This window comes from Chroicocephalus ridibundus, chromosome 4 (assembly GCF_963924245.1).
Source record: "Chroicocephalus ridibundus chromosome 4, bChrRid1.1, whole genome shotgun sequence".
NCBI lineage: Eukaryota > Metazoa > Chordata > Aves > Charadriiformes > Laridae > Chroicocephalus > Chroicocephalus ridibundus.
In genome coordinates this window covers 75,972,542-75,989,716 of record NC_086287.1, presented here as the reverse complement: position 1 = coordinate 75,989,716, position 17,175 = coordinate 75,972,542, and the positions used below count along the sequence as shown (strand labels likewise).

The 17,175-nt window shown below is 39.1% G+C and overlaps 1 protein-coding gene and 1 long non-coding RNA gene across 4 annotated transcripts in view; both read right to left on the bottom strand.

The window, feature by feature from the left end:
* The window catches only part of LOC134515386 (uncharacterized), a 37,991-nt gene extending 25,715 nt beyond the window's left edge, over positions 1–12,276 (bottom strand). The window contains exon 1 of the long non-coding RNA XR_010070962.1: positions 11,946–12,276. This is a non-coding gene — a long non-coding RNA (uncharacterized LOC134515386). The remainder of the gene's footprint in view (positions 1–11,945) is intronic.
* A 1,649-nt stretch (positions 12,277–13,925) lies between these two features.
* The window catches only part of ESRP2 (epithelial splicing regulatory protein 2), a 47,865-nt gene continuing 44,615 nt past the window's right edge, over positions 13,926–17,175 (bottom strand). For all 3 annotated transcript variants that reach the window (XM_063334283.1, XM_063334285.1, XM_063334284.1), the window contains one exon: positions 13,926–15,310. Coding sequence is in view for 1 of the 3 variants with exons in the window: in XM_063334285.1 (XP_063190355.1) it covers positions 15,152–15,310 (159 nt within the window). In the remaining 2 variants the exon portion in view is untranslated. The remainder of the gene's footprint in view (positions 15,311–17,175) is intronic.

Sequence of the window (17,175 nt, the reverse complement as noted above, 5' to 3'; positions counted from 1 at the left end):
TGGACTAGTCGAGTAAAATGGAATTCTATCAATTCTAAGAAAAAAAAAAAAAAATCACATTTGGTTGGAAGGACACAGCCAAAATACAGTACAATACTGAGTGACATTAAATATTCAAATAATGACTAAATCTTTCATAAACAAAGTGACAAAAATGAAAAAGGCAACTAAATTCTATCTTTCCACTGAGCTTGTAAGATAGTTTTTAAGCTACATTGTGTTTCTTTCTTCCAAAATACACTGGGGTAGCTTATACATCACTGAAGGCCACTTTGCCAGGTGAAGATCTGCTGCAGATAGGCCCAAGCAAGCAGAATCAGAACTGGATATCATGCAACATAAAAAAATGCTTACTGGTAATGTTAAAAATAAGAAGAAAAAGAAATCACATTGTTGAGATATGTGGAGCGCTCTTGTTGAGCTGTTCTGGAAGAGTTTCTCAAGCTCTCAAAACTGTTAAAACAAGGAAACCTTCAAATCACATTTTCTACTCTCAACAGCATATTGACTTCTTTAGGATTAGGTTTTTGGGGGTGGATGGTTTTTTGGGGTTTTGGGTGGGGTTTTTTTTAGAAGATAAACTGCAGCTTGGGAGTGGGGGCAGGGTTGCTACAACATTTAATCAATGTAGAGATCCTATCTTTGTGTCTGCTGTTCTAATCCCCCCCCCCAAAAAAAAAAAAAAAGTCAGGGGTAAGATAAAAGTTAACAAACAATTAGACATAACTTATCTTTTCACTGAGTTTTCAGGACGCTTCTCTGGTGTCTCTTGTTTAGTAAATGAGGTGCAAGCACTCACAAAACACATACCTGAATCCAGTTTATAATTTGTGAGCTTCCCAAAGACAAGACATCGGGCATAAAGTGAAAAGTTAATGGCACACCGGCTTTAGCTTTCTATTTGCAACCGAGAAGGAGATTTAGGATCACATGCAGTTTGGGGGACAGCAGGAGAGATTAAAGTAGTATAAGTCCTCTAGAAGACTTGAAAGGGAATAAGGGCTGTAAAAGCTATAGATGCCCCGCGAAAAAGGCAGAAGACACAAAGGCTAAACCCTTAAGTAGCTCTTCTCAGAAGGGGAAAGAGCAAAGCTGTTTACTGCACAGAAGGAGAGCTTTCTCACATAGTATAAATACAACTAAACACAGAGCGGATTGTTTATTTATTTCTACACCTACATCTTTTATTTAAAAAAAACAAACAAACAAAAAAACCTACACCACCCAAAACACTGCTTGCTCTGGGCAATTAATGCTGTATCACAATCTAAATCACGCTTAACTCAGGCTAGTTAAAGTAACCTGGGTCCTTATCCTAACACTTGGTGAATCTATAAATTGAGACTCCTGGACGCTTTAGCAAGTGACCAGCTACCCAGTACTTCACACACTCCGTTGAAACGGTAACAAAGCAGGTTCCCAATTCAAAAGGCACAGCTCAGGGAAGAGCTGATAGTAGATGTGCCAGAGAGGCAAAAATAACTTCTAGTAACCGTTGGCCATACTGGAGGCTCTCTGCTGGGCAATCATTTATTGGCTACCTACTTGAACCCCAAGCCTCACAGGGGGCAGAACATAACAGCATTGAACAAACTTCGGTAAAATGGACAAAGATGTCTTAGGATGTACTAATTTTTCAATATCACTGCATCATAGACTATTTGTGCTATAATTTTGCTTTTAATCCACTTTCCATTATGAGATATTTCAAATAAATGCAGAAAATTCATGTTAGTCACCAAGGAGACAAACTCCACTCAGTTGGAATGCAGCAAGTGTTTAATATTAATCATAGGAAGTCAAGAAAATAAGAAATATCACAGCTAGCCAAAATACACATGGGTTTCAAGTAGGTGTTACATAGTTATCTGAGTTCGTGCAGGCCACTAAGGCAAATGTTTTCTTAAGCAATCATAATTTTAATTCCATCAAGTTGTTTTCCACTACATCCCGCAGAGATAACATAAGATCTCTGTTAAGTACTGTGATCCCCAGTTCCCAGAACTCAATACATGTTTTGGTTGACATTTCAGGTCACGTACATAAAGCATTTTAGAGTCTTATCAGTTATGATGTGCACCTTTTTGTCTTAGTATTTGTCAACATACCACATATTGATGATGAGTTGTTACACCACTGATCTTTCTCGTCACTCAAACTTTCAACCATTCACAGCTTTATCAATTATTTCCCTCCCTACCCCCAGATAGATTCACCATTTAAAGTCAGTCCCAAACTAGAGGAAATTTAAGGTGTTGATGGAAGGATAAGTGCTTCTTTCCCGCTCCATACCACTTATCAGATTCCACGTGGGAGAAGAAGGACCAGTGATACAGATTCTCCCAGTTAGGAGCCCTAATTCAAAAGCCAGGATTAGACAGGTTCAGATGATGCACTCACAACAGGTCCCCAGCTCTCACGGTACTCATGAAGGAAGAAAGCTGCTAAGCAGCAAATGTGTGGGGAGGGGGGCAGGACAGTGCTATTCAGGTGCTTATATTATGTGCAATACACATCTGCAATGGCAGTAATGCCTCCTGCCAGCTCTTTGGTTAGAGCTGTTTGTGTTATCTTGCTTCATTCTGTTCATATTATTTCATATTTACAGTCTTCAGCTCCAAAATTCTGCTGTTACTGAAAGATACTCAGGTTCAACCCAATGCCTTACTTAAGTGAAATTGGTGTTGCAGCATAAATAACAGATGGTCGTTGATGAACCCTAGAAATTTTTAACACATGCTTCTCCTCTCAGTTTCATTAATTTAAAAGTAATCAATAATTTATATAAAAACAATTCAGTGTCCCTCTCTTGTTCCTACAACAGTACAGAACCATCCAAACCACATGAAGCAATTGCCTCAAACACCAGCCATGCTAAACAGCTGCTCAGAAAGTCTTCAGTCTCCCCCTGCCACAAAAGGTACTACCTGGAAGATAGTATTACGCAACTGGTTGTCTCCACAAAACAAATGCACAACTAAAGAAAAGAACATGTGAAGGTGTATTTATGAAAGGCAGCATTAAATCTTACATAACAGATTCCTGGTATCCCAAAACTCACCACAGTGCATGTCTCAACAAAAAAAAAAAATCAAGTGAAAAAAACCCCACCCTCTACAGCCTTATTAGTCTAAAAAGTATTGCAGAATTTTGCATGCAGAAGTCTCCCTTTGCAAGGAACAAGATACTTGTCAAAAGGGGCTGGATTCAGAGGCACAGCCAGGTAGGACTGATGACTCAGTGAGGGCTTTCAGGAAGAGAAGCCATTCCACAAGGGAAAAAAAAAAAAAAAAACAAACAACCTCCTTCAGGAAGAGGTCTTCCTGCTATAGTAGGGTTAAGAGGAAATCTTTGTTTGCTCAGTGTTGGGAGCATTTAAAATATTTTCTCTAAAAAGTCTGCATAATTAAGGCTGGCCTTGGTTGGCCTTCCAGCAACAACTGTAGCCAGTCCACTGGCTTCACACAGCTGGAGCAATGTTTACAAGAGTTGGAGAGCTGAGCGCTTCTCAGAACATGGTGGGTGGGCTGGGAACAGTAGGCACAAAGTGTGCTCACACTGCACAGCAGCAAACTGTGCATTTACCAACATCGACACCCTCCTCTCTGCTCCAAGCTCTGACTTAAAAGCCAAACCACGCACCTCAGTTTGTCAGACACCTCTTGATATTTCCTATAAATATCTTCCCATCGACATGTCCTCCCAGAAACGTCCATTAAATTACTCTTACAGCGGTGCAGAAAGGATTATTTATAAAGCTCCACATTAGCAGTCTTTTAGGGAACGTTGCAGTAAGGTAAATGCAGAGGCACTTTTTGAAAGGGAGGAATGTTTTCCCATCATGAAGCATTATCAAGAGAACATTATCTTCAGTACTTTAATACATTTCAGTCAAAAGGCTGTATGTGCGGTTTGACTATTGGTCTGAAATGGACTGCATTTACTGTATTCACCTAGAAAAATAATTTTTTTTTAAAAGATATTTCTTTGTGCTTCTAAATGGAAGTCTGAACAACTGGGGGGGAAGAAGGAGATTAAAAAAAAATAAAAATCACAAGTTACCAATCTTATTTAGTGTTGAGATACTACGTGAAAACAGAGCACACAAACAAATATAATTTTGAACTAAATGCTAACAATGTGCTTCAACTATACCCAAATGTCATTGTGCTTCAAATATACCCAAACGTAGCCAAAACTAGATGAGCTCCTTTCACAAATGAAGTCTAGATTTAGGCAATATCAGAGGTAACCTGGGTGGTGATGCTGGCCTAGACTACCGGAGCAATCCATTCAGAGAAAGGTTCAAGAAAATCACACAACAGATAACTCCATATACAATGCTTACTATGCAGAGGTTACAACGCGTCCACTGTACAGAGTGGGGTATATTCTGAAGAGGGAATATACAAAGAACAAGCCAGAGAAACACAAGGCCCTTAGATCCAACACACAGTCGAGGCTATGCCACAAACAATTTGAGGAGATCCTCATGAGCATCAAAAGGTAGGACAAAAGCTTTCCTTTCACACTAATTTTATCATATCACCCTTATATAAGTTGCCACTTCCATTTTCATATTAAAAAACCCAAACTAACCTACAATGCTTTACTCCTTCTAGCACTGCAAAGCCACCACAGCAACAGGGAGTATTTTGGATTATTTTCCATATTATTCATGGTCACCTGTTTGCAAACCTTGCCATCGGTGAAAAAGCAGAGAGGCTGAGTTTCAAATCTTAGATTCTATTTGTCATTCATGAAAAACATCTTGTAAATCTATTGAATTTTGAGTGATTGAAGGGCAGCAAGCAGGAGACTCCATATAATTTCTAGAACCCATTTTAAGAGAGAAGAGAGGATAACTGGTAGCCTCTCCGACATTGTACCTTCCAGTGAAGCAGACTGTTCTGGAGTTACCATTCCACACAGTATGGCTGCTCACTCACTACCTAAATGGCACAGATCTGCAAAGCACTGGCTGTTACTTGCATCAAGAAAGGTACTGAAAACCTGATCCCACTGTTGATCTGGGGGACTACAGATGGAGTGTTTTTAATAAGAAAATTCAAAAAATACCCTATGGCTTATGTGGGTAAAAAATAAAAATGAATGATAAACCACAAAGTCTTATTTTTCCTGGGTACACTGAACAATAGAGAAAGACATTCAAGTGGGGGCAGGGAGGGCAGTGGTTTTGAGCATTCAGGAAAAAATGCAAGTCCTCTTACACAAAGAGTTTGTAGAATTCAATTTTTAGTGCCATAATCTGTTAAACAGCAACCATATTTTTCCTGTATACTTCACAAATTTTGTATCTATAGCTAATATGAAACCGAGTATTTCTGAAATCAGTAACAACACATAGGAATGAGAAGAATTTCTGAAGAGACGTGCTGTGATTGCTAAATAGAATTCAAAAGTTACTCATTAATTCAGTAATAGCTTTTCCTCAAGAATATCTCACTCAAATGCCAGAGTTACAAATTCAAGGGTTCTAAGATCCAAGGGTGCTGCTTCATCACCAGCTCCATAATTATACCTCAAAGTTATGTGCTTTTTACTGTGACATCAATACAAATATTACATGTTTCCTCTTGCTAAATAAGCTTTGTTTCACGGGGATGAAAACTGAGGTCTGGTATAAGAAAAGCTGTTCCTTGGCTCTTCCTTCTGATTTCAAATCCAATTTCCTACTCTACATCTAGAGGCTAAACCTTCATTTATACTCAGTGACAGACGTGCAATGAACAAATGTGCAATTGTATCCAGCAACCTTTCCCCCACTTTCGTTTATCTTAATTGTCTCTGAAAAAAATCTAGTCCATTATTTTATAATCAGTTGTGACTGCAGCTCACAAGACTAGCAACACAAGCAGAACGACCTCAGTGCTGTTAATCACATCCCTATTTGTCCAGCTTTTTGATGTAACTACACTCAGTGCCACTAAGGCTGCGTTGCTGGCAGTTCCGCAGCTACTCAGCTGGTTTAGTTAAATCTACAAAGTGTTTTGACTCATTTTTCTCCTTACCTTCACTGCTCCATTTCTGGCCTATCCAGAATTATCCCAAGAATAGTCTGCCAGCAGTAATGCCCTTTGCCTCCAGCTCATCCCATCCACGTTATTGGCTAATACGGCAGACTGCCTCCTCAGCTTATTTCCAACCTGCTTTTCCTGTTCCAAACAGGTCAGAAAATCATACCACTTTCTAAATCCTTAAAGAGTGATGTTAATCTCTATGCCACCAGCCAAAGTAGTCTAGTCATTACAAGCCCTCTGAAAGCCACAATATTAAAAATTGAACTTGCCACTTCAGTTGTGAGTTACTACACTACAACTTCACCGTGCTATTTCCTCGAGTGACTATATTTAAGAAAGAACAATTGGATGATCTCCTGGTGCCAGTGAACTGAACAGGGAAAAACAAACCAAAACAAAACCACTAATCCCCAAATCCTTTAATATTTCCTTCACGATTTCCCCTGTTGTTAGCCCACTGACGCTCTGTGATGCCATCATCAGTGTCTAGGCCCGTGGCATCATAAGTTACTTTCTCTTCCAAACCAGCTCCAAAATTGTCCCCACAAACTGAAAATTCTGAAATTCAGAATCCTTTATTGTCTGGGGGCTTATTTTACAAACTAAGATCAGGTTACTCTAATAAAAACACTGAGACATATCTCTCAGTCACCAATATCTTTTAGCTGAGCAAAAAGATTAAATTTAGATGACAAGCAGAAGCTGCCATCCTTTCAAGCTTCTTCCTCCTCACAAGCAAGAGAAATGGTCTATCATTCACAAGAGCACCAACAGGCTTAATTCAAACTTTTTACTGCTTGTTTAGAATATATCCACTGATGGCCTGCAGATCATCATCTAACCCATGCTCCAGATCGCATCAGGAATATAATGTATTTGACTTCTAATAAGTCATTTTAGAAGGATTTAAGAGGTAAATACCACACGCAAAACATACCACATTGTAACTAATCTTACAATTTATATTCATCAGGTATAGATTACTTCAAATGTCAGTAAAGATTAGGCAAAATTGATTATATTTTTAAGTTTCTGCATTGCTTTTCAAAAAAGGCAGTCCTGATCTTTTAAAGGACATTTTAAATTAATGTTATTACTACAATTAATATTCAATGTAGTTTGCTTGGATTTTCACAGTAAAATCCATGATTGCACAAGGGCTGCATTGCATCAAAAGACACACACATCTAATCCAATGGGAATGAGACCCATGTTTCCAGACCATGCTTAAATAAGAACTCATCGGATTAAGTTGCAGCAACAAGTGTTACACTCAAGATGAGACTTAAACTGTCCTCTCCTCACTTAACCTCTCGTGCCCTGACTAGAGACAAGGAAGCACCTCTTCCTTGCCTGCTTTCCTGCTATTCAGTTACAGCACACCTTTACTTTTCTCCCAACACTTCGTGTATCTGCCATGCATGATAAAAGCAGTACACACCTGGACCTAGGAAGACAGATCACTAACAGCAAAATAGAAGAGAAAACAACAGGGAAAGATCTTACTCTTCCTGACAAGACCATAAGTGCTAGCTTTCAGTGCAACAAAGAAAGCTATATTCTACTGCTACTCCATTGCACACTTCAGAGGTTTTTCCAACTAACCTCTCAACAGTTTTTCAAAGCTTCTGGAACAAAATTCCTGTAAATTTCCCCCTCCCCAAAACACCATCATATATTTCACTCTTCCTCTCCTCAGTTATTCTGATGTGGTTTCCTTCCACCTCTAGTCCCTTCTTGTGGATGGTGGTGAGAAGAAATATAACAATGTTTCCTTCATTTTGCTCTTGCATACTTTATAATATTCTTTTAAAAGCACCCAGATTAAGGATTTTGAAGCTTATTGCACATAAATACATATTTTAAAAGCTATATTTGCATGAATTTCAAGCATCCTAAGTTATTTTAAAAGGGAATATACACTTACAAGTGACCCTAGGCAGTAGTACACCTGCTTTTCCCCCACCCCCAGCAAGCAGAAAATTAAGTGCTGATAACAGGTCATGATTAAAAACAAAAACACAGCAACAACAACAAAAAAAACTTTCTAAAGTTACAATGCTGTAACAGCCAAGCTAGAAGGTAGGGACCAGTACAAGAAATTGATATAAACCAGAACAATTCCACATTCATCAGGTCTATTGTAAAAGCGGCTCTCCCAAAACAAAAGCAATGCAACATGTTGTTCACATTTTTACTTATTGCTCAACAAGGGAAGAATGTCCTTGAAGATCTCCAAGCAGTAAAAGGCATTGAACATTCCCAGGCTTTTGACACAAGGTGGGTTGCATTCTCGTAAGTCTAAATTCTTTATTCTATTGGTCTTGGCTCAACCTTGCTAGCTTTTCTCTAAACTCTCCCTTGTTTCCAACCATTCCTTTGTACTTCCCGCTTCCTCAACATTCTTAGTCCAGGCTCAGAAGTCTGAGTAAAATAAATACTCATTACACTTACAGGAAGAAAGAAAAGTAAATAAAAGGAAAAAAATGCCAGAACTTTAAAACTAGAATTTCTAATGTCAAAAATTAGGGGTTTATATGTTTTCATTTAAAAACATACCTTGCAAATGAGCCTATTGTATTTTTTTTAATGAAACACAAGTTTCTCTTATAAACCCCTCACTTCAAGAGCTAATAATTTTTTTTCCTTATACTACTTTTGCTATGTTCACATTTTAAATGAGTTAAAAATACCTTACTCCCTTGAACTGTGTGGGAAACATCATGACACTCAGTGCAGTGAATGCTTCAAAGCAACAAAAATCCACAAAGACAACTCATGTGTTTGAAGGTTAAGGGTTATGGGAGAGAGTGTTTGTTTGTTTAATTTTAATAGCGGAACTATTGATATACAAACCCTCTTCCCCCTCAATCATTCCTAATTTCACAGAATTCCCTCTTGAACAAATGAGGCAGTCCCAAAACGTGGCAAGTGCTAGAGAAACACAAGAAGATCTAATACTAAACATTAAAAAGGCCTCCCCATTTTTTATGATACCTCTTTCTATACTACATACACACTATAGTCCAAGTGATTAATATGCATGAGATCCTCTACAAAGAGAATTTCTAAAGACTGTTTGTTCATGGTGCTCAGCACAACCAAAAGGAAATGACCTGAGAGATAGGGGGAAAGCTGAAAATGAAAACAAGCCTACATCGTCAATTTGGCTTTCTCTTTATGAGAAGGAATTAACACACACAGGGTGATTCAGAATATCAACATGGGCCTTAGATGGAGGGGGAAAGTAAGTGTCAAGTCTGGTTTTCCTCATACTGAGCTCCAGCTTGCTCTGAGCCATATGGACAGGCTGCTCTGCAAAAGGCACCATGAGGAGCAGGGCAAGTAATGGTGTCCCAGTATATCTGTCCACCATGCCCCAATATCCAGCTGCTATGGATCTGGAGTAGGCTGGAAACAGGATCCAAAACAGCAAAACCAGCAAATTTGCTCTCTGCCAACAGCAGTTTACAACCCCCAGCAAGGAGGAGCTGAACAAACAGCTTGAGAAAGTCACCACATCTCAACGAGAAACCCTGCCAATATTGAGGCCATTATACCACACCAGGAAACCAAGAATCAACCACAAGGCTGAGAGCAAGTAAATCAATCAGCAAAGCATAAACACCACACTGAGATCTACCAGTTGGGAGCAGAGAACCATCGCAACCAAACGCATGTCCAACTTAGGCTACAGTCATGTTTTTCTTACCAAATTTAATCAGTTGTAAACCCTTAAATTTTATGCTATTGGTATATTTTTTTTTCTGTCTTAAAACCAGCTAAAGAGCCATTTTGCTTGGTCACATGGTTTCACATGTTCTAAAATAGTACCTTCACAATTGTGTCACATTTCAAGCACTCTTTTTGTCCAGCCATTTCCACTGGCTTTCTGTTAGATATTTTAATAATTTCTTTTTGCAGAGCAATTTTTTAAAGTTTATTTTTCCAACTAAATAGAGTCAGATCCTACCGTAATTTTCACAATTTTAAATTAATTGGTACCTTTCAAAACAACCCTTTCAAATATCTATGAATGCACCACTCTACACAGAAAACATTTAAAATAGAAAACCAAGAACAACATAAAAAAAAAATTAAATCATCTATTTCATGGGAAACATAACGGCCTCTGATTTTAACACTAACGGACAACAGATTATTTACTGATATTAGTACTCAAAAACTTCTACTGCAGTTGCTAACAAGGAAACCCTCAGGCCCCCAAGTATTTGTATTTCAAGTACACTACTTGCAAACCCTGATCGAAAGGGGACATCTGCTGGTAGCAAAGATCAGTGTAAGCAGTAAACACCAAGCCAACAGTTGAACAGTTACAATACCAACCCAAAAATCCACTGATGTTCCTCACAAATCTAAAATCTCTTACTCCTGCCACTAAATAAAGATTACCAAAAAAAGCAACCCCAAAACCCACAGCAAATGATATTCTCTCAAAGACACAGCTAACAGTAAACAGACATAACTATAACAGTAATTCAGTAATGTTTACAGAAGGGAATGGATTTTATTTCAACTCTACTTCTTGTTATCAGCAAGCACATAGAAAGCAACATCAACTAGATAGTTTTGGTGGTTTTTTTAAATCATCAAGTATATAAAGTAAAATGAAAAAGGAATATAGTAACACACCAATATAAGAAACAACTGGCAAGTCCAGATAGACATTCCAACACCATTATTTGAATATTTACATTGTCCAGCTAAATAATACAGTGGCCCTCATCTAATTACACAAAAAGAAAAAAGGGGAAAAAAAAAGTCATGCCTCTGGTTTGTTTTGGGTTTGCTTTTTAAAAATCCATATAACAAGTAGATCTAAAAAGGCAAAGTTTTAAACTGACTACTGGGAAACCTTGGCACGTATCATGAGAGTTTTCTGCTTTAGAATATTTCAGGCTATCTTTAGATGCAATCAGCTTTTAGAAGATACTGTAAGCGGTAGACTCTAAATTCATTACTATGGACTTCGTCAAATACACATCTATACAAAACAGGATGCAACTGGTTAAACTGCACATCTCATGATTCATTTTAACTGACTGAAATGAAACAAATACTATTTCAAAAATGAAGGTGTTGAAAGGCTTTTTTTCTTAAAAAAAAAGAAAACAGGAATTGAGTTTCACTAATAAAAGTTTGTTGAAAATATCTTAGTTCACATAAACAAGGAAAACTTGTAAGCCTGTCGTGTGTGTGTGTGTGTGCTCCGTAGATGAAGAAATTTCTATGAAACACCTGGCCTGGAAACACAGCTGCAACTATTCAAACAGAGAATAGCCATTTCAAACTCTTCAGTCTCACCTCATCTCAAACAAAAGTAATAGGAATAAGCTATCTTCTCTCTAGACTGGGGAGGAGTAAAATATAAATAATTGGTGACCAAGATATAAACAATTTCCAGATAAAATTATCAGTATCAACAGAATAGGAGCAGAAATACATGAGTAAAGGCATCATCTCCTAACTAAGACTATTAGGAGCATAAAACTAAGAGATGAAATACAAACAACACTAATTCTGTTCTTCAATTATATAATACAACAATACAAGCACAGGTAAGGCATTTTGCTAATTATGAACACAGAATAAGCTTCTTTTTGAGAAACAAGTTTTGTGGCTGATGACAGAATGTAGGGACCTGTTCTTTAACAACTGCAACAGTCAAATCACAGTTCTTTCACAAACTTCAGTCCTTTATTGAAATGGTTTAATTTAGGCTTAATGCTTTCTGTATTTATTTTTCTTACTCCATTAAACAACCTGCATGTAAAGACAGCAATCCCTTTGATATGACTTTTGCAACACAACATGGTTGAAAAATCCAATTGCAAGGAATAAATGCATACATCAAAGAAAATAAAAAAAACATTTAGGCCTTACCCTAAGTTCCCAGCCTTCTCCGGAGATGTGAGTCCTCATTCAAAGACATGTGATGCAAGCGTTTACTGGTAAAGGAGACCTCTTGGATTTGAAATACAGCTCATCAGCAATAAAGCCTCTACTGCCAAATTGCAGGTAAGCAGCTCCAAACTGACATTATTCCTGACACACACTGCTTCCAGAGGTGCCACTAAGGTATAAATGTAACCATTCTTTAACTTCCAGAAGTCACCTGCTATACCTGAGGTTTCCAGCATTCAGAGTATGTCTGCCTCAACACGACCCCTCCTCCTGACCCCAGAGCAGACTCCCCCCTCACAGCTGAGCCATATAAACCCTCAGGGGCAGCTGGCCTGCTGGGTCACGCACACCAGGCCTGGAAGGTTGGGTGGAATTTGTGCCTTAGCCTGATAAAAGCAAAGTTCAAACGCCAACTGCAAACACAGTCTGGGTTGTGCCAGTGGCTGGGGAGGGGGGGGGGAAGAGGCTGTGTGCCATCAGGTGTGGGGTGTTGGGAGATGGCAGAGGGAGGGTGACATGGTGGGCAGGCAGACCCTCCAGGGCCACAGACACCTGGGAGGCTCCCGGGGCTCCCCTGCACCCCCACGCCCGAAGCCGACCCCCCAGGGCAACCACTCTGCTACGGGCCCGTCTCTTTATTACCACAGAAAAGGGCCAAACACCAGGCAAAGGCCTCCTTCGCTTTTCAGTTCACGCTGGCGGCGGGTGCCTGGGCGGGGCGGTCGCGGCTGAGGGGAGAGGCGGGCTGCGCGAGCGCCGGCCGGGGCGGGCAGCGCGGGGGGACACCCGGCGGGTGCAGAAGGGCCCGCCTCCCCCTCACCCCGAAACAGGGCCGGCAGCAGCGCTGCTCGGCCCCTTCTTGAACGGATACGGCCCTCGCAGGCGGCGGAGTCCGCTGCCAAGGGCGGTTCGTGTCAGCACGGGACCGCACTACGAGGTTTTAAACTGCCATGAAGGTGTTAAAGAGCAAGCGGAACGCGCGCATCTGAAACACGGCTGACTCCAGGCGCTCCATTCCAGCCCCAGCTCGGCTTTCCCAACCTGGCAAGGATGGCGCAAATCATCTTATAAACAGCAACAGAAGGAGCTGCTAAGGACTATATATATTTTTAGTATTTTTTGGCTAAAAGAAAACCAGAAGTTCCATACAGGCTATTAAGAGAAAAGTAAGATGTTTCAAGTGATTGCAAAGCCATAACCCAGAGGTGACCAGCGTGGAGGGGTGGCTACGTGGCAGAGGTACAGCGCTGCTCAGGCCAGGGACTCCCCCAAGTTTTAAAAGGGAAAAGTGTTCTCCTCAAAGGCATAAGGAGAACATTAATCGTAATGGTCTGGCCCTCTCTAGTATTACTTTAAAAGTCAGATTTTCGGTAGACTTTGCCAAGATAACTCTTGGAAACAGATTAATTTTAACAGTCCCACTTTAATGCATAAGCTTTCTCTCCAGTTCCACCTGATTGGGATAAAACTTCATCTGGGAGGTTTTAATGGTGAAATGGCATCTGACATGGGATGCTTCTGACTAGAGAGAAACAAACTTACTTTCTTTCCCTTCTCCATTTTTACTACAGCAAGGCTGCCAGGATCCATCCTGACATAAATGCAGCATTTTACATTGCACAGAGAAGGGAGTGACCCAATTAGCCAATTAAAGCCACACATGAACACAATTTCAAGTTCAATACTTCATTTCTTCTGACACCAGAAGGAGGGAACTAAGCAGGTAAACATTTACGTCGCATTACCTAAAAAATGTTCCATGACAAGAGCAATATATATCATGCATATTTCTCGTCAGCACGTGCAGAAAGAAAAAAAAAAAAAAGAAAAAAAAGTCACAGCACTCTTGCAAGGTACATATGCTTACCTAAATCTAGGAGAAAAAAAAAAAAAAGTAAAGGGTTACGACGCCCTGTGAAAATACATTAAAACAAAGCATAAGCTACTTTCAAAAGCCAACACGCATCGTAAGCATCTCTTTTATTTATTGTAATATAAAGAAGCATACATCATTCAGTATTTTTAAGTACAACTCAAATTGTACACTAACAAAAAAGATCAATTCAGACATCCATGAACATGTCACAACAGGATTCATTACATTTTGCTCTGCTGGTATTGCACTTGGAATGGTTTTGAAGTAAGGCACAGTAAAAACAAAGTCATTTAGTGCTTCTACAGCAGATGTCTTTTTTTAAACATATGCTACATGACGTAAAAGTACTTCTAGCTTATGTATATACACACACAGGGAAAAAGAAAAAAAGCATGCACTAGAGGATTTAGACTTCAACATATCTTGTTTCATAATATACAAATAAAGTAGTTTAAAGATGTAAACAAATTGCATGCACATAAACTAGAGCAAAATCTTTAATACAGTATCTGAAAGCTATTATGCTTAAATAAAAAAATATAACTTATTAGTACTCAGGTTTATGTGCCATTTTTGTCCTGTAGAGATTAGAAGTTTGGGGCCGGGGGCAGGGAGTTATGGGTGGCCAGGGAGGATTTGCCTGGTTTTGCCATTGTTTTTATTTTTTTGCTTTACACGTTGGCAGCAGTACATTGGTAAGAAAGACAAATATGGCTTTTGCAAAACAATGTATAATGAAAATATGAGAAAGCACAACTGCATTTGTAGGGTCCAGCATCCTGGTATTTTCCAGTCAAGAACAAAACAAAACAAAACAATCAATATGATCTAAGCTTTGAACTGGGAAAGCTATGCATTCCAAAAGACCTTCCTACAGACGTTTAAACTCTACAAAAACCAGACACTTTGCCAAGTGTAAACTCTTAAAAACTAAACACAGAAGAATCTGAATGACTCAAGCTTCGCTTTCCACTTCAAATGCTACTGAACAGGTTTCTCCATGGCTTCGATAGCTGAAGTGCTATTACATTGTCTTCAGAATTAACTAGATGCCAGGAGCGGGTTTGCTTATTTTTAAACAAGTACATTAGAAATTAAGTAAATTAACAGTATAATTTTTTGTTTCACTTTGGCATAGGAAACGCCATTTTTCAAATTAAATACAGGACACGTACCACTCTACATTCCAACATACTATGCTGAAAAGGCACATTTGCTGCTGCCTGGGTGGCAAGGGAAGACTTCCTATTTTGCAAAAGGCACGGTGTTTAGTGCAACATTCTTTCCCCATCCCCCAAAGAGTGTTTAGTTAGACCAGATACAGTTCTACATAGCGGCTTCCCAGGAGCTCTCCGTTTTTCTCAGCCACTGCTTTCTTAGCTAGATCCAGACTTGGAAAAGTCACCAATGCCTCTCCACTGGGCTGGCCACTAAAGTTGTAAAGCACGAGGATGGAATCTGCGTGGAGCTGCAATGGTACAAGAAGACAGAAGAAAAAAACCTGTTAAGACCAGAGACCACAGCTGGAATTGCAGTTTTTAATGCTGTGCATCTGGTTCACTCCACTCCTGTGTCTGTGTCAAAAAGATTCTGGATGTGAAAATAGGAAGGAGGAGAAGGGACCAAAGGTTAAAAGCTTTGCTTGGAAAACAGCGGCAGCTCTTATTCTGCTGTTGTGCTGAACAGAATGATGTAGATATAATTCCATGCAAAGATTTTGCTAGAGATGTAATTCAGATTAAAGGTTGACAAGAAAAGAAAGACTTAGATGTTAATAAAGGGTAGATGGAGCAAGAAAGTCCAGGCATTCAGCAAATAATTCTTGTACTATGCGGACTATTGGCCAAGTGACAAAGGCTATGAGGCATATGAATACTCACATGCAAAGTTTAGAAACATAAAAAAATTATATAGGTGTATGAGAGTTCTCTGTTGGGAGGACGAGCTGAACTTAACACGGGTACACAGTGCAAGACATTGTTCAGTAAAACAAAGTAAAATTTGGCGCAGTCCAACTGAATTTAAGAAACCTTTATTGTATTTTTAAAAAGGCTAAGAAAAAAGCAGGATAGCAAATAAGGTTATTTAGTCATTGGAGCTGATTTACTTTACATTTGCCCTCGTGAATTCTTAAATGGCAGCTTCAAAATGCTGAGTTTAAAGCAGACATCTCTGTTTGCCCTATGGCACCCCAGCCATTTCTCACAACATGCTGGAGGTCCTTCCAAGCTAAGTTCGGAAGCCCTGTTTGTTGGATTGAAACGGATCTCAGTGAGGTTTCAAACCAAAAGGTTGAAGGATCGAAACCTCAACATACAAGATTAGTTTGTTGGAGAAATCGGTGCCAGATAAAACTAGCTGGAAAACCAACCAGTTGTATGAGCATTAAACCAATTCAAGTTAAGTTTATATGACATACGTCCTCATGATTTTATAAAGGGTTAAGAGTTTCACTTTTTGTAGAATTTGTGTGTGCCTGGTATACTGCAAGAAATATCAAACTTCTCTGTTATTACCAGCAGCAGTTTCTGATCAGCTTTTCAATCAAGCATATGAAAATGAAGCAAGTACATGCCAGAGCTTCACCCACCCAAACATTTAGCAGGCAGTAAAAGTATTCTTGAGATACAAGCAACAGTACACTTTAGAAACCAAAATCATATATGAAGACAGTTAGTACAGAATTCATATCATTTCTTCTCACAGAATTAAAGTTAGTCAAGAAACAGCATGCAAAAAAAATTCAAAGACAAATAAAACATCACGTCTGAAGCCCAGTTCAGGTTTGGAAGTTATCTTCGTTTATTTCAGAATAACACTGTGCTCAAAGAGAAAGTTGTACACAGTTTGGGTTGAGCCACAAATCTGAGATAAAAGATGGTCTGCTCTTAAGCAGCTCTTTGCTGCTAATCCATATGTAAGTTTAATATGGCAGTTCAGAGTCAGCTGAAAACACACATGGAGCACAGTTAGACCTTGGAGCACAGAGGAGAGCTTTAAAGAGTAGTTTAAATAGCAGTCTTGGTGTAATACCAAGGTAAGGATTTTGAAATTCATGTTATAAGAGTTGCATAGAAAGTTACCAGAGAAGTCTACACATTCTGCAAGCAAGATAATTAAAAGGCTTAAATGAAACCCTTCAGTTTCATTTTAAGACACACTCGTTTTACGTTCTTATTTTTCTAGATTTATAGCTAGAAATACATTTTCTTTATGTACATATATATATTTTTTAAAATTAGATTCAAATCCATACAAATCTTTTTTTCTGGGTGTTTTGTTCTAAAAAGAATGGTTATCTGTCTGATACTACTTTGGACTGCTTAGAATTCA